At 40.1% G+C, this 21364-nt stretch overlaps 1 protein-coding gene across 2 annotated transcripts in view; it reads left to right on the top strand.

Annotated features, from left to right (window-relative positions):
• The window catches only part of clybl (citrate lyase beta like), a 63643-nt gene that overhangs the window by 33548 nt on the left and 8731 nt on the right, over positions 1-21364 (top strand). For both annotated transcript variants that reach the window (XM_044132162.1, XM_044132163.1), the window contains exons 2-4: positions 879-1092; positions 14613-14801; positions 20375-20476. In XM_044132162.1, coding sequence (XP_043988097.1) covers positions 879-1092; positions 14613-14801; positions 20375-20476 — 505 coding nt within the window. The remainder of the gene's footprint in view (positions 1-878; positions 1093-14612; positions 14802-20374; positions 20477-21364) is intronic.

The following is a 21364-nucleotide window of genomic DNA, read 5'->3' as shown; positions in this document are numbered from 1 at the left end:
TTATTGCAGTGCAGAGTCACTGCAACAAAGGAAGCTAAACGTCTTCCCCAGCTTTTAGACTTTAGCTGGTTCTATCCACTTTCCCAACAACTCTCACCAGCTTCCCTGTCTCTGTAAGGAACAGCATCATAAAGGCCGGATTTGTGGGGTTGAGGACTAATACGTTATTTGTCCTTCAGCAGATTGTCTCACTTGAGGTGTGAATCCCTGCAGCTCCTCCAAAGTTACCATGCACTTCCTGGCAGTTTCTCTGAATAATTCTCCATGCCTGGTCTTTTAGTTTATGTGGACAGTCATATCTTGTTTGGTTTGTAGATATGCTGTTTCCATGCTCCGATGTTGGACTGAACAGAGCTTTGTAACATGCTCAGAGCATTGGACATTGTTTGAAAACATAAGTCTGTTTTAAACTTCTCTTCAACATTTTCCCTGACCTGTCTGTTGTATTCCTTAGTCTTCCTGATGTCATTTGTTTACTAATGTTCTCTAAGGAACTTTCTACAGACTTCACAAAACAACTGTATTTTATACAGTAATTTTAGTTAGTTTAAAAATTAAGCGACTTGTTACGGCAACCCTGGATTTAATTAAGGGATATCAGGGTACGGACAAAGGGGATAATTACAAATGCAAACCACAATTTTGTTATTTTATTTTCAATTCACAATGATGCAACACATTGTTTTGAGCCGTCACATTAAATTCCACTAATATATACTGAAGTTTGTGCTACCAACATGATGAAATGCAGCAACAACAACAACAACAAAAAAAAAGGTTGATGCTTTGATTTTTGTTTAAATGTGCCACATTCACAAAGGTATGCCCATGTCCCTGTGCCAGTGTGCACTTACATTTGTATATATCTGTGCTGACAGGAAGAACGGCTGGCTCCCGCCTGCAGTCTGGCAGTTGTATACCCAAGCATGCTGTCATCACCATCAGTCTCCTGGCTCCTCGCTGCGCTACATCCCCCGTAGGGCAGTTCTCTACTGCCCTGGCAATGATGAACGCAAATTGAAGAAACTGGCCTTGCTGGATGTCGACTGCGCCGTTCTGGACTGTGAGGATGGCGTGGCCCTCACCAAAAAGGTACAGAAAAAGAAAAAGGAAAAAAAAAAAAAAGCACCTATTGTTCCTCGCATAAATGAAAATCAGCTTGCTATAAGCGGGATAGCAGGGAACACACAAACACATGCTTTATTTTGTGATCTTGGCTGATTTTAATTCCACCTCCCTCCGCCAGACAGGTGCTTGCTCTTAATCACTGAAAAGGAAAACTACCTAAGTGAGATGTTTAAAACGAGCACATTTCACCCTATTGTGGTTGCAGAAAAGCCCCGGGTGCCCCCCTATCAGCCTTTTAAAGCAAGGTGACCACGTCCCACTGGGTGAGCAGTGGGAAAGCGCCAGATGCAGCAGGTTAAAAGCATTCTCCTCCTGCCCACTCAACCTCCCCATTGGCCCGGGTGAACTGCCCATGAAATCGTGATTGGAGCACCGGATAAAGGGGCAGCCCAGGCAAAAAGTTAAACAACAAAGGTTTTTAAGTCATGATAATAAAGATGATTGATATGGCTGGAGGCTGTTCCTGTAGTAGACAAAGACAATAAGCCGATGGCCTGTGTGAGTGACAGGCCAGAAACTGTGACCCTGCGCTGGTGGATCTCAGAGCTTCTGTCTTTATAATGTGTTGAAGGGGGAAACGTGGAGAAGAATGCAGCACAGAAGGCGCCATGCAGGCTAGTGGAAAAAGTCTGAGGCTGGACTCCTGCCAAAACTGCTCAGCTCCAACCTACATATTTCACACATTAGCCCACACTAGCCAATCACTGTATATCTGATTGGATTTGGTGGGAATTATTATATATTTTGAATAAGACGTGAGTGATTTCTTCTGAAAAGCCTTTTTTATTTATATGTCAGCGATTAGCTGGTGGGTTGCACTTGTCACCCTGACATGTGCTGTTGCAATTGAAGACAAAAATGCATTAGCAACAGGGTAGAACCATTCCTTTTAAGATGGAAAATAATGTTCCTCAGCAGGTTTACCACTCTGTCTTCCACATGCAGCCCTCTGAGTAATGCACATCAAAATACCAACACTAACGTCAGGAAAATTGCATTCTACATCAGTGGTTTTTCTACCCAATCATCCCATTGCTTCCTCCTTTTCTCATTTTTAAACATCAGCACAGGTTTTCCACCACATTGCTATTCACCGTGTTAGCTTTCAGCTCAATGTGGAATGCTTCTAAGCTACAGTATGGTTTCTTTGTTGTGCTGTAATTTGCTCCATAAATGAATTTGCCTTCCCCACTGCCTTTCTTCCAATACCTTCAGGGTATTGACATCCTTTTATTCCTGGAAGAATTAAATGTCAATAGTTGTTGGTTTATGGCTTTTCTTCCGAAATTGGTACCTTATTTGGGCATCAGATTGGTTTTGGATATATGAGATTTGAATTTGAAGACATTTATCTTTCCTATTTCCTAGGATTTTTGCAGAGGATTTATAAGCAGTAAATTGCAGCCATTTTCCAGAATTCCTTAATTTTGATAGTCGTGAAACATTTAGTTTTTAGCCACATTTAAATGTTCACGTTTTAAACACTTTTTTCATTTAACTATGTAAAAGGCAAATATCACATTTTGTGACTGGAACAACTAAAAAATGTATAATTGTTTTATCTATAAGATTAGAAATCAACCTTTTTCATTGTCTTTTTAAACAGTTAAGCAGTTTAAGACGTTTTAAAGTCGAACAAGTTTTGCTCCTTAATTGGATTGCATGGGTGTCTTTAGTAAATTCCAATGACAATTATTCACCATATTTAGTGCAAAGCATACTTTTTACTAAGATCAGATGTTATTAAATACACTTTTGCCTTATCTGTGCTGACATATTTTGCTGGAAGCTCTCCAAACATACCTCATAACGTCTTTCATTAAGCCAATGGATCCCACTGATCGGTAAATGAATGGGAGTTCTAGCTATTACAGTCTACGTTGCTGTGTGTGTGTGTGTGTGTGTGTTCGCGCTGACAGTGTCTACAGTGTCTAGCCTCGTTGCGATTATATTCACCATGACAACCACACAGTCCGCTCTGTGGGTTCGGGAAGGCTCGCAAGGCCCTCAACAATGACTCAAAGTCTTGTAATGCATGTCTAATGGGAGCAAAGCACAGGCTTGGCTTTTTAAATGTCATCTTGAAGCAGTGTTTAGATGAAGGCCACAATAGACCGGGTGAAGTGTGAACTTAGTCACTGCATATGCATGGATGTGCTTTAAATAGGGCTGCTGACCGTTTTATTATACGTCCACTGATGTATTCTGTTCATTACCCGTCACCTTCACCTGAAAAGGAAGTTTATGAGTTTAAACAAGAAACGTACATGATCAGCCCACCCCCTCTCTATTGAAAGTTGAAATCTGGAATTGTGTGTGGTAATTGCCACTTTGACTCACGAAATGTCTGCACTTCACATTGGCTGAAATAGTGAGTGTTTAAGAGGGTAGAGAGGTAAGACAAGGGAGTAAAGGGTAGCAGCCGGAGTTTGCTAACTGTCACTGTGGACCTGATGGGGAGGAGGAGGAGGAGGAGGAGAAGGAGGAGGAAAGAAAAACAGGGGAAGACAAGGCTGACTGCTCTAACACTTTTACACATATCATCATATCTGTATGATCAGTGGGGTGGAGGAATAAGGAGGGCAGGTTAAAACCCTGGAGCGGAACTGACGGCTACACCTGTCCTCTCTCCTCCTCTCTCCCTTGCCGTCTTGTTCTCTATATTGCCTGTCTCCCCCTCTTTAGTGTCCTTAGGGTTACAATTGTTTATCTCTCCCTCCCCCATGTTCCCTCTCTGTCTCGTAGTGCCCTTTGGTCCAGTATTCCTCCTGGTGTTCCTCTTTCCCCTTCTCCTTTCCCCACATGGGTCCCTCCATCCTCGATGACTCCCCCCTGCCTCCCTGCCGCAGAGAGTCTCTCCTAATCCCTGGAAGTTTGGAACTAATGAACTAACTGCTGAGCCGCTGCCACGGAGCTTGGTCCCAAACTATACTGTACTTCACACTCGATTTCCTCTCCAGATGGCATAGTGGCGCGGCCGACACAACGGGGAGCGCCTCTCACACACCGGCAAGCGCACACAAGACGGGCACAATGGAAACATGCGCACACGTCTGTATGTGCTAATGTCCGCGCGCAGGCACACACACACAGACGTTTGCGCATAAAAAGCAGAGTTGGTAAGAATAAAACAGAGATGGAGAGGCCTGCGTGCACTTCAGTTTAGGTACATTCAGACAACAAACAGCACCCTGAACCCAGCGTCCCCCTGGGTTTTCACCCCGGGTTTGCTGCATTTCCTCAGAGACCCTGAGCTATTGGGTAGATACGGCAAATTAACTTCGCTGAAGTGTGAAACGTAGCTGCTTAGTGAAGTGTCAGTGCTCCAGCCGTGGGCACTCAGCAGCTTTTAAAGCTTTTAAATCAGGAAGTGTGCTTCAATTGTGGTAATGTAGATTTTTGATCCTGTAACAAAACATGAGCCAAGATATGAGGTTAACAAATGACGGCTGAAGGATTTTGTAAAAGTTTTGAAGTAACGTGCAAAGAAATTAAAACAGATGCCGATAGTTAGAGCTTAGAGTGATCTATTGCTGATATTTTAAGCTGACTCTGTTTTATTTTGCAGATATGATAGTGATTATTTCTTGTCACATTTACTCTCTGACTAACATCACAGAGGGGATGAGTTAGGTCATTGCACACTGCTTAACTTATTAACCGAAATATGACTGTAAATAAAAAGTTTTCCTTCCCTAATATTCAAACAATGGGTTGTATTTATGATGCCCACTGCCAGCATCATATTACCAGTAGAAATGTAAGCAAGACAAATGTACACATAAGTAAAAATCAGAAAATACTCAATCAGGTATACATTTTCTGCATTACTTGCTGAATATTCTGAGTTACTTTGCTCCTTAACCATATTCTTTCTGGAATGGCTCATTTAGCATGGGGTAAAAGTGGGTAGTGGGGGGGGTGGCTGGAGGGGGTTAAAAGTGGTGTTTTGTGTGATTCTATATGCCCAATTGGACCATTTACCGGTGGTCTGGAACAGGTTTTCTCATGCCTCCATTAAAAGCGGTTGAATGACAAACAGGTCATTGTTGTATGGATTACATTATTACAGTCTATTACCTTTGTCTGATTGTCAGTCAGCATGAGCCATGCTGTATGCATGAATTGTGTCTGACACCAGAGATTTTCAACTTAACATAAATTATGCAGTCAACTGTCAATTGCTGCATGACCTCGATTCAATGCTCAGTGTGCTTTTCCAAAGGACACAGAAAGCTTTGCTCCCTTCTTTAAAACCGGATTCAGTCAGGTATGGTCTTAACGGAGAGTGCTCCTGGAAAGTGATATTGCAAAATTGGAATATGAAAGACATGTACAGGGCTTTGTAAAAATATTCGTATCACTTTAACTTTTTCCCCACTTTCTCAATGAACATCAGTGGCTTTATTTAGATGTTATATTGTGGATCAACACAAAGCAGCACATAAGTAGGAAGTGGTTTTCAATGTTGTATTTATTTGTGTTGTGTCAGCACCCTTTACTCTGATGCCCCTAAATAAAATCAAATTCCATTAAATGCCTTGGGAAGTTGCCTAATTAGTAAATGGTTAACCTGTGTGGAGTTTAAACTCAATGTAAATCCAGCTGTTCTGTGCAGGCCCCAGAGGTCTGTTAGAAATCATTGTTGAGTAAATAACATCATGAAGACCAAGGAACACAACAGACTAGTCAGAGATGGGGAGATGATTGGATTATGAAACAACATCCCTAGCTTTGAACGTTTTGTTTAGCACCATTGAATCCACAATTCAAAATTAGATTATAGAGCAACTGCAAACCTACCAAAATATGACTGTTAAAGCATAGGCTAAATCAGTAAGGCAGCTAACTTGAGCAATGGTTCTTCAAATATGGTTTAGATCAAAATTTATTATTGTGTTAGTATGGTCAAAGGAAAGTGTTGGCAACATAAAAAAAAATTCATGCTGAGAAATGCTACCCATCAAATTTGACTAAGAATAATCAGTTTTCCAAAGACTTTACAAATATTATTCAACTTGTTTGCAAACCTGGTTAAGAAATACTTCAATAGACGGGTCATCATAATTGCCTTAGAAAATGCTATATTGACTCAGGGCCAGAGAAACAATTACATGCCAGACTTTGCAGACTTGTATTCATAGCTTTTAAAAAAAAGTTAAAGAGTTTATACCCATTTATCATTTTCTTTCAACCCTACAGTTAGTAAAATGAGTGGAAGTACACAACTACTTTGCTATCACATCAAATCTCCGCCAAAATACATAGAAATTTGTGGTTTTAACATGATAAAATCTGAAAATGTTCAATGGGTATTGATCCTTTTCCAAGCCACTGTAGATGAATACACATTTTCCTTATGTTTTTTTTACTCCTGCCCGACACCTCACATGACCACAGAGACTTGAGAGAAACTCCCAGTTAGGCTGCCAAGATTCACAAACGGGATGCGAGCTGCTCAACCAGAAAATGGACTCCATGCTGGTCAGATCAGAAAACCCTTCCAATCCGAGCTTTACTGTCTGTCAAAATGTACGTGTGATTTTAGGTGTCATATAACTACTGGAGACCTCATGGGGAGAGTGCTGTGGTCGGACAAGAGGTCATGGGGCATAGATGGGTGATGGCAAAGCTCGTTTAAGCATGTTTCTTATGGATTGCTTGTTGATTCCGTGGCAACTTTTGCAAGTCTTTCAAATGTCAACTCAAGTGTATTGAAATAGCAGCGGCAGTAGTAAGAAAAGGAATAAAAGGTGAGGGCTGAGGTTCTCCCGAACGCTCCCATTATCCTGTTACACCCTTGTGTTTTCACTGGCAGCCATAACCCACATCATTCCATGGCAGTGGGCTTCTCAGTACACTCAACACCAGGGAGCAACTTATGCCGGAGAAGGGAGGGTTACAAGAAGAAGGGAGCATCAAAGACTGAGGGTGAGCACAGATGTGGGTGAGAAAATAGTGCAAAATAAGCAAATATCTCCTGTTTTGCAAGAAATAAGAGACGCTTGTTACCCTTCCACCCCCTATCTCCTCGATGCATCCGAGGAACTTTGGATGCATTGTGGGATTTGTAAAAAACGTTTGAGCAGAGAGTCGATGTGGTGGGTGGAGTATTTAGTAACAATATTGAAGATGCTCATTTTTCCAATTCTTTACTAATGTAATGAATTGACATGGCACGAGGTTTTGCAACATGAGAAGCAGTATTTATATTTCTCGTTCAGGGTGATGTGACATTTTTCTTCTGCAGGGCAGGAAACTATTACCAATAGTAACTTTACAGAACTCCATTTCAAAAAATCCAAGCTAACCCTTTAAAATTACATCCACATTCCTGTTAGTATGTCCCCTGAGATTGTTATTGTTGATATTGTTTTTAGTGTTTGTGGTACAATGTAAATTGATGCAAAATGAGCCGAAATTAAATGCACAATTATTAAATTTCACAAGGTAGATGGACATCTGTTTAGTCACTTCCCATTACAGATAGGATAAATTGTATTCCAAAGAGCATTAATTATATATTTTCATGCTTAATTAGCATGCTAACTGTGTGTAAAAACTGCTGCTTTCCTACCCAAAGTCTGTCAGTTTTTATCAACTTTGATAAGCAGGTATCATGATTTACAAATTTCTCCTACTCTATTCGATTACCTCTGTCTTCTTGTCTCTCCGTGATAGGATAACACATAACGCATTGTGCCTCCAACTGACAGATTGAAGGTCTGAATCTCCTCCTGCTACATCTCAGTTATCAGTGTAGCTTGAATTAGACAGTCATCTCACTCTGGCTTTCTGGCGTGCAGCATGTCACTTGTCAGAATGCATTCACTATGACTTGAAGCCTGCTAACATGCACGTACATATGTGCACGTGCATACATACACACACGCTCCCTGACACGCATGCACTGACAGAAGAAAAACAAATGGCTATGCAGCAACACTTCAGGCAGGCAGTCTTCACTTGCAAGAGTCTACAGCTCTTTTTAAATGGCATTGTGAGTTGCGCAGCAGGTAGCAAAATGCCGGTTCATAAAAGGTGCAACAAAAAAAAAAGAGTGGAAAACAACCACTTTTACTGTGAATCAAGATTTCCAACTCTCCTTACATCTAAACAAATATGTTTTTTTTCCTACTCTTGACACATGCAATTGTCATATAAAGGCAGATTTTCAAAAAGAGTGACTCTGGATATTGGCTTTCAGAGGCAGTAATGATCGGCCACTTCTACTGTATTGATGACATGATGAATGAGACAACTCACTGATCCATGACAGCAGGGTATACAGCAAGGTCATTAGGAGGGTATTTGGAATGGATGAATGTGGTCAAATGTACTAAAGAGAGACAAGGTGACAACAGCTGAAATGTGGACCTATCAATTTTGGGGGGTTATCTGGACTGTTCTGGATAGGTACACATATCATGGGATCCCAGAGGTAAACATCTAAGACGTATCTCAAATATGTTTAGCTTCTTTCAAAGAAAGTTATGTAAGCTACAGATGCCACAACCAGAAACATCAAGTATGGATTAGATCCACTCAGATCATACAATCTGAGTGGAGAATGAATGGAAGTGACTTGGATCGATTGGGACATTTATATACAGATGGACAAATTCATAATGGGTTATGAGGAATGGTGACTCAAGTTTCAGACTTGCATTAAAGTTACTCTTAAGTAGTAAAAGTCAACTTTCAGACTGGATTTAGATTTACATTCCAAAAACTTAAGATTTGAAATACTAATTGATTAATTCAGAAATTCTACATCTGTGGATGTTATTTCACTTTGTTATTTTTCTTTAACGGATAGGGAAATGCAGAAAAGTGTTCATGTGTTCAGTTAAGACAGGTTAGAGTTCTTAACCTACAACAATGGCACACGAGATGGCACACATTTGATGATAAAATGATTTAAAACATTAGAGACGATCTTTGACCTGCACTTAGAGGGAAAGATTTGACACTTGACCTGAACTTCAGAAAAACTATTTCTGAATGTCTCTGTGACTAATCAGCCGAACATAGCAGTGGTTAAAAAGTAGACAATAAGGCAGAAGACAGAAGTACAAATGTCAAGCCACGTCAACACTTGGAAGACATGATACGAGACGCTTCAAAAATAATTACCACTGAAAAAGGAAGCGGGGAAGTTATGGGAAATAAATACCTCAGTTTGGACAGATTATTGGAGCTCTCTGGGCCTCCAAACCTTTAAACTGGAAGAGTTGATCAGAAGATTTTAGGCAAAAGGAGCAGAAATTAGAAAGCAGAAAACCGTGATCTTAGGAACTCTTAAGTTCCGAGGACCATGGACCTGACTTAGAGAGCTACAATCTGAAAACTATCAAACTGAGCAAACCTCAATTACTCATTGGTTTAAGGTCCACTGTGTTAATTGTCCATAGTGTGAAACATGGATTGAAATACTGGAATTATTGTGGGATAGAAATTTGACTAATAACATCCAATCTGTGTTTATTCCCCTATTAGCTCATTAAAAATATCTATATCACTCACCTCATCTCGTCTAATTTGTATTCAGTATATGCTGCACTTCTAGCTGCAAGGAGAAATGATTTAAATTCAATGTGTCAACTAAGTGAACTTGCGCACATAGGCTCTCCATAGGCAACGCTTGTTTCAAGCAGCTTGACAGGAGGGCGAGACATCCATGATCTGATGTTGAAGAGGAAGCTGGTCCTGCTGTGGACTGTACACACATCAGTTTGGACGTTCCGGTCTGATGTGGTGTCTACAAGGCAGCAGCCATGCTGTGTCACATATACACAGCACTCCGTAGGAACCTGAGCGTCAAGGCTCAGGCTGCGTGCTAAGAAGCTGCCCTCGCTCTCCTGGAAGGTCAGCTCTTCTGCACTTGAAAAGCTTCTCGTGTGCGTCTATGCGTACCGCGGCCCCGTCCGCCTGGCTGTCTGCTCGCTCGCTTGTGTGTGTCGGCCTGTAATGATGGGAATGATGGAGGGAATGAAAGGGTAGACGGAGCTGACGTTGAGGTGAGCTCTCCGTGGGAGACCAGGCGATTGGGGAGGGAGCTTTGAAGCAACTTGTTGGATGGCTGTCCATTAATGTAAAATATCTTGTTTTCAAAGAGCTTTATTCAAGCTTGGAGTACAGGATACCTCTGGGGTCAAGGTATCTAGCAGAATAATCTCTTTCTTTAGGCAGAAAGGCAGATGAAGGGAAGGATAGTGCATCATCACCTGCCCGTTTCTGGTATCGGATTCAGCAATTGAGAGAAGTTCAAGAGGCTATCCATATGATGAGTCTCACTTTACATGAAACAAGAAAGACAATATTCACAGAGGCTCCCTTTTTGAAGTGGCAGCTTGCATTACTACTGTCTTACTTGATCTGTGAATAGTATAAACCCTGTTTATTGATCTCATCTGGTTCTCTGTGTATCTTGTTTGGCTAAGGATCTCTGTGACTTTGGGCACACAAACCGGCCTGTAGTGCTCACAGATCGGTTTTCCCCCTTTTGCCATGAACAGACAGAATTTCATCCACCAAGTAGCAGGTTTATGATTAGTGATTTAAGGGCTTCATAAATCCGCCCATCCGTTTTAAGTTACCTCCGTACAGTTGCAGGTCCGCCTGAGCTTATGAGGCCGGCAGCAGGACAAAGAAAGAGAGAGAAGGGCTTGTGTAAAAGTCAAAGATCACAGCATACTCATCATATGGTGTGACGATCCCTCTCGTCTAGTTCAGCAAAGGAAAAAGGGAGGCGTATATGACACAGAGCAGTTCAGCCGCCTTGTGACCCCTGTTAAATCTGGCTAAATCTTTGATATGTAGTTTGATACTGGATTTTATTGATATTGGAGGAGCGTTCAGAATATCAAGTATAGTTCTGCATTCCAGGAGATCAGAGCATAAACTGTTCAGTCCTGCGACTCCTGACAGCTTCCCCAATGCTCAGATAAAACTAAAGTCAAGTTTACTTTCATTCTCTGACGTTTTTACAACAGGCTGTGAACTGTAGCCCTTCCATGCTGCTTCCCTCCATGTATTTTCCTCCATGCCAACACTTGCATTACTTAAATGGTCAGTCCACCAATCAAAACACAGTTAAGATATTTTGCACCGATTCTAAACAATAAACACACGAAAATAGTTTCTCAATAATTTAATTAATTATATGTTAAGTAAAAAAAAAAAATACATATACGATGTATTGCTTTATTGCATTTATGCAGACATATATAATGCAAAAATATCAAAGTTTAGCTTCTAATTTGAGCTGACAACTTTCAAGCCACTGTTTCCTCAAACTGCTTAACTCAGACCACATTTTTCCCACAGAAGCTCTTTCCTCTCCCGTAGCTGGACTTTTTCTCTCCACTCCATAATGTTTTCTCTTAATTCCTGCAGCTGCAGCATCTGGTTTGAGTAAAGCTGCTTGTGCCACTTGGTTGCTGATAGAAATTGGGTGTGTAGGCTTCTTTTCTTTTTTTTTTTTTTTTTGCACCCTCATGGTTTTTGACTCTCACAAAAACAACGTGAGACTGCACCCGGTGTTTTGTCTTTTTCCGTAATATATATTTGCATTTCAGGCGTGCGCAGCTTATGGATATTATTAGAACATTCTTACAGAACTGGGAAACCACTCTTGTTGAAGCAAATAGATAAATTAAAAAACAGGATTTAAAAACGGCACTAAAGCAAATAAAAAATTAGCAAATAAGGAAAAGGGTAAACAGTCAAGGTTCATATCACAGTCAATGGTAAGTAAATATTGCTTAGGGAGATGTTAGCACAGCTATTGTTCCACAGATGCACAAATTATCAGTTTCTTTGGGTAGTCTTTGATATTATTGTCTTGTGTTTGATGATTTAAACATAAATATGAGACATAAAAGTATGTATTTTAAAATCATTGCCTCCATTTAACATCAACAACAACCTTAAAGGCGTATATCATCTTACAATGTTTTCTTTCCAATTGCGTTCAGGCTTTCATCTCAAAATGCCCATATTTTTTTTCATGTGCAGAATGGAGAAATGTTAAAAATAGTGTGAAAACAACTGAGTTCAGGTGAGTAGAAAACACAGCTAAAAGTTGCTGAAGAGTTACGTGAAACTCGAGTCTGCATGACACAATGCCAACGCAAGATGAAATCAATAAAGGCAGGTCTGTAGTTCCGGCTGAGTTCATGAGGTGAAAATGTACATGGATATTCATTCAGTAAGGAGGAGGATGTCATGTGAACCATTTGAAAACAGTAGCTTGAGAGACCTAGCCGACCAGTTATCTGATAAGGATTTACAGCAGCATTTAGGCACATGTTTTACTTGTGAGGGTAAAATTTTACTATGGTAATGTATCTGTCAAAATCCCTTCAGAACAAAAATTCTAGAAGCTGTTATTTCTGCTCCAGTTCTGACCAGCATGTGACTCATGCACATGTGCATGTGTTAGCACTCCATGTTCTTTTTATTTTGAGTAAGTGTTACTAGAACATTTTACTTTTAATGACCCATTTAGTAATTATTTGAAACGCATCAAGAGTGAATGGAAGCAGTAGCTAAAGTCTTAGAATTGAATAATGCAGCCATTAACATATTATTAAGAACACCAATTACCACACAGCTCCAACTCTGAGCCACCATAAGCTATTGCTACATTTGTGGTGGACCAAAGTTAAAATACAAAATTCAGCAAGAATCTAATTCTTTAAATTAGATTTTTAGAATGTCTTGTGGGTTTTCTGAGATCCACAAAGGGTCATAATTATACATACAGCCTAAAATTTACACATTCACTCCCATATTTGACTAATTTTCCATTTGTAGGCTCCAGAGAAACCAGTCACATTCTAAATTTTAACACTTTTAAGCAAGATTCAAAATATTCACTTGAGTTGAACTCAGAAATATTTATGGTAGCATGCTTCATTCTTTCCAGGACCATTTAAGATGTATGTTTGTGGTCATTGTCTGATTGCAACCCTCGACTGTGTTCAGTTTTCATCAAAATACCTTTTAATTTAAGTTAAAATATATTGTATTAGTCTCTCCACCTTGTGCAGTGTGTAGCAGTGTCTCATTGACTTCTGCCCTCCTCACTTCGTTTTACAAATCATTAATATTGCAAATGATATCTAGCGCATACCTTAAAGTGATTAGCTTCATCTGAGCATAAAACTGTTCTCCAGATGGGATTTAGTTTGTCCATATTGGCAGCTGCGTATATATCTGGAGCTTGAAAGTTCAAATGTTGAATTTGGAGCAGGTGCTTCTTTTTCAGTCGGCACCCTCTCTGTAACTTGGAGATGGAAAACCACAGTTCATTGTGCAGGTATCCATGGGATTCATGCTGGTGGTCAATGTTTGTGATCTTCTCAGCAGAATCTTATTTTCTGTACATTTGAGAGATAGTTTCAGATCTACTCTTCTCAAAACACATCTGTTTTTATGGGCAAGAGAATACTATTTCCTGTCAGGGTTAGGTGCTACTATGAGACTAAAGGATCTTAAGTTTATGTTGGAAACAGCTTTGATCAGTTAGAAATATACAAATAGTTATTTTGCATATGTTTACATGTTATCTTGACCACTGATGCAAAAATCTTCATTTTGGTACAGTCAAACTGAATGTTGGATGTTGCTGTGTTGTAGATGCAACACTCAAAGTGGGACTCATTTTATCTGCACGTATTTCACATTTAGACATAAACATTGCAAAGTGTAAACAAAGTAATTTAATGGCGTGAAGTTTTACTTTATTCATTTAAAACCCATGTTTGCTGAAAAGCAGCATTTCTTTAATAATTCATTTCTATTTAGTGTCACAAGATTTCTTCACACAGTCAGATATATTATAAGAAATTATTGCACAGAATGTTTCTCTAACATTTGTCTTTTTTTTTTTTGTTTTTTTTTTTTTTTTTTATCAGGAGAGTACAAAATGTATTCTAGCCAATCTTTCCAGAATAATAACTTTTTTGATTCATAAATGGAAATGTTCAGCCAGTCAACTGACTGCTTATTTTCTCATGTCACCCACTCTTAAGACTGTGGACATGGTAAGATGGAAAGAAAAACTTTTCTTTTTTTTCACAGTGGGGGTTCTTAAATGCTTTATTATGTGTTATTTATGCCAAATTGATGTGTAAACTCTTTGATCACTCATTTCTTATTATTTTTGTGCTTGTGCTCAAAGTAATTTAAACAGCTACATATCTATTAAGGACATTTGACTTTGATTACATTCCTGTCATGTTTTTCAATTATAATTTGATGAATATACTTTTCATTTTGAATGTTAAGTGGTTGCTGAAATACGCAAGCCATCATTAAAATAACCTCATTTCATCCACAATGAATGTAATAACTTCACACAGTTAAAATGATTGAGCGCATTTTGTGTTAATTTCAACCTGCAATAGATTTACGAGGTTCCTAAAATAATCATAATTGATGTGTGTGTGTGTGTCTTTTATGTCTCTGTTTGGTAGGCTGAAGCCAGAGAGACCATCGCTCAGATGTTGGGAGAGCTGGACTTGGGCCGGACTGAGAAGTGTGTGAGGATAAATTCGGTTTCTAGTGGCCTAGCTGAGGCCGATCTGCAAGTGGTTCTTCAAGCAAAGGTTCTTCCTCCAGCCATCATGCTGCCCAAAGTGGAGGACATTCAAGAAGCCAAATGGGTAAGCTACATAGCCAGCTGTCCAAAATGTATTTATTTTTCCAGTGTTCAATAATAATATTCTTTTCTTCACCATTTTAGATAAAATAAAAATACTTTACACACTTAAAGAAAGGCTTTCATTAGTAGTCGATGTTTCATTGGTTTTGTGTCTGGGTTAGACGTATATTTTGGGTAGTAGCTACATATGCAGCCTTCGTATGCATTTCATAGAGAATGCTGGTCTCCACTCTGAGATTTCCAACATTTACAAATGGTTGTTTCAGCACAAGCTGAAGTTTAAAGCTAATGTGGATGAACAGAACTTTGCTGTACTCCATGTATCCTTCCTGTTGTCTCTCGCCGCCTGGTCGAACTGTTGATATGTTTCAACAAACTCTTCAAACAGCTTTTGTGCTTCATCATAAATACCTTGCTGTTATGAAAATAACTAACTTTGAGGCTCCTTCACTCAAGAGCTGCATCTCCACCAAAATTGTTTTAATCACAACCTCTTAGCACTTTATAAGGAACAATTCCCAGTTATTGGCAACTCTGGTAAAGATGTAATTCCCTAAAACGAATGGTTGCTATGGAGACTTTGAGCCCTCCCTCAAACTGCAAAAGTAACAATCACAGCCACACTGAGATGTTTTGGCTTTGAACACATCATCAGTTTAACCTCATCACTGTTATTGCCAAAATCATTTTATTTATTTATACTAATTATACAAAGAATGTCTGTTCGTACTCCTTATTTGACACGTTCTCTTGTCTTTTTCGTTTTGAAGAGTGACAAGAACACAGTGTGTCATATTTATACCCAATGAACACAGGAAGTCATGGATTACCATGAAGACACTTGGGTCAGCATAAGAAAATGAAGTATAAATTGAAAACATGTCTTAGATGCATTTGCTTTATAGAAACATTTGGTGGTGCTAGTATTTGTGGCTCAGATAATTTTGCTCAAATAAATCATACCCAATCAAGGTATATATATATTTATATACAAAAATATATATTTATATGCATACAAAATGAATGTAACGCAAATTGCAGGCTGGGATTTTTCCAAATATTTTGGTGTAAATATCAAATATCAATTAGTAAATATTGTGGTGCAATTGCATAAAAGAATACATTTATTCAAGAGCTTGTCTGACGCCTTAACAAGGGGTTTTAATAATCGGGCCACTGTACCTGACCTTGATATAGGTATTACATTCTGTGGAAATAATATAAATACATATAGTTAAGAGCCGTTTGTTTGTCATTGACCGTGCCTGTGGGTTTCCATAAAAGGCTTCTGTACGGATGTCAAGTTCTCAAAGGTCAGGAAAGACGGACATCATTAATGTAGACCTTTTTGATCAGCTCCATATGCTTCACTTACCACAAAATAAAAACTATAAATGTCAGTTTTCTTCTTTTCTTTTTTCATTGTTTGCATGGCAATAGTTCAAAGATAATAAATATGCTTCAAACTTCTGAATGCTTGAGCTTTTGTCATTTTTGGGTTGATTTTATTACAGGCAAATGTTCTGTTGAACTTTTTTCTTAAGTGGCTAATATAGCCTTTTAAAGGCTTCAGTTAAATCTGTTGTGAAAGGCATGTGTCTGGTCTGGTTGGAAACCTTCGCAAACACACGAACGTCCCCGCACACACCCATACACACACTAATATGTACGCATACATGGTCTAGTGGCAGGCGCAGGAAGTTTTTAACTAGTGGTTTTAATTAGAACACGTCTATTTCCTGCTGCCCTTTCTTTCTTCCCAGCATAATTGCTGACAGGTGTTCGCTTATTCACTGCTCCAGCTTTTCATCCTGCACTACTTTTATTCTCTTCAAAAAGACACTTTTGTCATGCATTTTTTTTCTTTTAAAATTATTATTGTTATTATTGCAAGATTAAAAAAAAAAACAAAAAAAAACAGTTGGCTAATTAAAAGCTCTATGATGCAGATAATTGCCAGCTATTCCCCCCCCAGTACTCTCTTTTCGTGACACTAATGCGCTTGATTGTACGTTTATTCAGGTCCACCTACACGCTGGCTATTAAGCTTACCGCGCTTCTGTCGAGATTTATTTGTGTGTTTCTGCACCAGCAGGCGCACGCACCCTCCAGAGACGAAGACAAGTTCTGCATTGGGCTTCGACTCTGTCATGCATGCTCATCCGATGTCACCTCAGTCCCTCACAGCTCTTTCCGTCTGTGCCCTTACCCAGACTTTTCCCTCTGCGCGCGTGTGTGTGTGTGTGTGTGTGTGTGTGTGTGTGTGTGTGTTTGCGTTGTAAGCATGCGTCTGATTCTCTCCGCTCTTGTTAGGCCGGGCAGTAAATCCGTCACTTGTTTATTTTTCACTCCTTTTTTTTTATTTTATTGATATTGGCACAGAAACCTTCGGCCTGATTTGTCGCTAAAAGATGGACTTGCTTGTTTCTCTTTGTGCCGAACTCTTTTGCCCGGCCTTTCTGCTCTCCTCCAGCCTCTTGTGTGACTGACAGGCCTTATTGGGCTGTAACAGGCGTAAACCCCCCTCCACACACGCACTCTTTTGTTCGAGGACAATTCTCACACGGATTCGGAGCCGTGCGCATTCTTTGCCCACCACACTATTTGGTGTGCACCGGGGACCAAAAGAATCGCGCCCTGTCCCGCTCCTCCTCCTCTTCTACTCCTCCTCCCGCCCCTCCCCTCAACCCCTTTTCTCCGCTTCCCCTCTGTGAAATGAACACTTCAGCAGGCCGGAAACATTTAATCTGGCCCCCTTTTGAAGAAAATTAATTGAAACTTGTCCCACTATAGCCTCCTTTCTCGCACCCGTCTCTCCCTCCTTCTCTTTTCATGATTGCGAGTCGAAAATTGTCAGAGGGCTTGTTTGGATCGTGGCTCTGAATGGCAAGAAGAGGTGTTATTTCTTCCCTTGTAACAATTCTTTTATTTATTAAATTTTTTTTCAATTCTGCCCTAAATAGCACCGTAAAGGGTCTTAGTTTTGATAGCCATTGACAGTTAATGGTTGCTGTGAGTGTCAGAGTAACAATAAGCAGCCACTATAGCGCCTCTTATGCTCGTAAATCAGACCCTTAAGGTGTATAATAGCTGAAGAGGAGAGTTTTGAGGAAGGACAGAAACATGTAATCATGGCAGTGTTCTTTTTTTTTTTTTTTTTTTCTTTCTGTCCAGTGGAGCCATCACCTGGTTCCCTCTGTAAGACCTAAACCGCTCGCCCGGCCAGCGGCGACGTCTGCTGGATTCCTCAACAACGAGGCCACATCAGTCCGGGTCTTCTCTGTCACATAAATGGGTTTATCTACACCCTCTTTTCACACTCAGTGTCAGAACCCCCCACCCACCCCCTCCACTCCCACCCCAACCTCCCCAAAAAAAAACCCTTCCTGTGTTGGCGAGGGAGGGGAGCATATTATGCTAAAACCCCCAGCGTTAGTTTTTATGTTGCCATAGCAGCCTTGCTCCCACAGGGTTGTGACCTCAGATGATTACAGTACAAAGCCTATTGGGTCTTGAAAACCTCTTTGAAGATGAAAAGTCTTTGATGGTTTGTATTTATGCAAATCTCCCCGATATGATTTATCCAACCGAGATTGAATGGAGAGATGATTAAAATTGCCTCTATTTTTTATTTTTTTTTATTTTCCCAAACCTCTTCAATGGAGGTCCACTCTTTCAGTTTTCAGAACAAGAGTGGTGACTGTGAGGGCTATTGTGCTCCTCATTTGGACAAATAGTCATGATGTACCTGGGGTTATTTGTAATGCTTATATATATATTTATTTATTTTTTATTTCTGATGTATTAAAGAAGGAACAGACGGAGAGGAAGGGGGAACTCGGAGGTAGACATTTCTTCTCTGAGCTTTTGCTCTCTCTTCTTTCTGTCTTTTTTTTTTTTTCTTTTTGTCTGGCTTTGAAAGGAAATATCTGACGGAGGGGGCTTTTGTGTGTTTCCAGATGATAGATTTAGGAATTTGGGCAACCCCACTGGCAGTCCAGGGCTAGCTGTGAACTGGTCTGTTGGAAAAAACCGGAATGCTTTGGTCTTCAAAGAATTAAACTCGGGTTTTAAAACCCTACTTTAGGTGAGCTTGCATATTAGCAGGAGTCGTGCAGCATAAAGGCCTCAGCAAAGTGTCACATCGCTCTCTGATTGTTGCTGCGCTCGCCCCTGTTCCCCGCCACGGAGGAGGCACGCAGAAAACAGAATAATGCGCTGGTTAAAAACACGCTCGAAGACGTCCCAAATCTTGTTTCTTCTTCCTTTTCCTGCACTTTTGTTTCTTCTCTGTGTGCATGTGCGTGCGTGCGTGCATTTACATGTCTGCATGCTCTCTCAGGGGAGCACAAGCTGTAGTGGAGGAGAACCTCTGAAAGAAGGTAGAGCAGAACACTTCAGACGAAGGGGGGAACCCTGGTGTTAATGTAAAATATTTTATTTCTTTGCTTTTGTTGCTGTTCTCCTGTGCTTGCTCCCTGCACCACGTGAGCCTCCACAGATGTGTTTCTGAATAAGGACTGAAGCTGCCGAGGTGCAGGTGATAAAGGTGTCGGGATTTCCGTCAAACAAGGGATTTCAACATATGAAGACATTTTCCCCCCCTCCGCCGTTTTTATCCTATCAGAGGTTTTGAAAACAGTTGTAATCCTTTACAGTTGTTGCCGCAGAACAACGCATCCAAATTTAAAGTGACAGAGTTTTCAACATTGCAAAGGCGTGCAATTGAAAGAAAATGATTACGTTGTTTTCGCAATGTATTATGCATTCAAACCCCTTTCCTCTGCCACCTATGAATAAAATCCACTCCATAATTTCCCCGCTAGCTTTTGCTGTTTGTACAATTCATATTCACTCCAAGCTGTCTCTTACCAGCTTTTGTGGTTTACAAAATTTGTATTCAGCCCCTTTTACTTGGCTACCCTTAACTGAAATCCAGTGCGCAGTTTTGTAGTTTTGTAGCTTGCTTTTGTTGTTTTTTGAATTTGCATTCGGCCCATTTCCACTGCAACTCTTTGTGCCATTTCTTGGCTCCCATTTGCTGTTTGTAGCATATCCATCCCCTTTTATTCTGCTACCTCTGGATAAAATCTAGTGCCTGGTGCTTTTAAAACTAAACAAATCTATTTCTCTGGTTGAATGTAAATGTTGATACTTGTAAAAGGTGCTGCTATGTCACCATGTCCCTCTTGAAAAAGAGATTGTGGATCTCAGTGAGGTTTTTATCTGGTGAAATAAAGGTTGCTGTTAATATAATGTGTTATGCTGTTTATATTATTTGTAAATACTGATTAAATGATAAAAGTACACTGACAAATTCAACCAAATGTCAAAAATAGTGTCAGGCTACATAAAAAATGGAATGAGAAAATTATTTTTTTTCTCCGAGTTAAAGATATTTGTGTGACCAAAAACCTATTTTCCCACTTATTTGGACTGTGTAAACACGATTGGTCGAAAGCGCTGCAAGTAAATTAATTTATTGCGATTGCTGAGAGCGTTATTGTCTCCCAGTCACACAAAACCGTGGGTGCTGTTAATGAGCGTAGCCTGAGACGTTGCCCGTGTGTTCAGTTTGTTGACAGGTTTCAGCACAACTTGAAAGGACGGACGCTGACAGAACCCGTTCGCCTCGTCACCTTCGTGGAAACAGCTGCGGGCCTGCTCAATTTTAAGGTAGATTGCGAGTAAATAAAAGGGAAACTGCAAACGTCAGAGATTTTTTTTTTGCTGTTTGTTCATCGTTGGCTTTAGATTAAAGACTCCATCAGCATGAGGAGAACTCGACAACATCCAGAAAGAAAAAGGATCTAAAGCTCCTGCACCGCCTCTCAAAATGCCCTCCGTCCTCAGACGTCCTGACATTGTTTAATTAGTGCTAATTTAATATTCTCATAGCGAGAAAATACTTTAGGACATTTCAGTTGGAGTCAGTCAGATTTCCCTAACAGTGCAGCGTGACCTTCAGCTTCTTGGAGGGGTAGAGAGAGCAGATTTGGGGAGTAACCAGCTGGCAGTCCTTCTTTTAGTTCATCTGTCAGTTCTTCAGTATAATTCTCCGACTGCGTTTGTGATCGCGTATGTGTGTGTGTGTGTGTGTGTGTGTGTGCGCCTGTGCATGTGTGTTTTGTTGGTGGTTAGGAGAGGAGGGGGACGAGGGTTTGCCTGTTTCTGCTTTCTTGAGCAAAGCTTTTATTTTCGCCCAGACTGAACACCAGGTAACAAACTTGCTGCAGCACAGCTAGAGGCGGTATTAATTTGTAGCTGGGAAAAAAAAAAAAAAAAAAAAAACAAAGCCTGTAAAACATCCGACTTAATGTCACTCTTTACTACAGACAGTCCAGGTTTTTGTTCTTTCAGCCATGACTGTGGCTGCTAGTCTAATGCGCTTTTATCTATAACACCTGTGTGGCTTTTAATTATGTTTTGTTCCAATCTTTTAGTGAGCCCTGAGCAGATTTCTAGCCAAAACAATAAATTAACGAGCAATTTCCTAGATGAAAGAGTTAATATTTCCCTACTGATGCTGTTAGATGTGTGCAGAAATACAATTTTATCTTTTAA

The sequence above is a fragment of the Gambusia affinis genome, linkage group LG11, assembly GCF_019740435.1.
Source record: "Gambusia affinis linkage group LG11, SWU_Gaff_1.0, whole genome shotgun sequence".
NCBI lineage: Eukaryota > Metazoa > Chordata > Actinopteri > Cyprinodontiformes > Poeciliidae > Gambusia > Gambusia affinis.
This window is presented reverse-complemented; position numbering and strand designations above follow the sequence as displayed.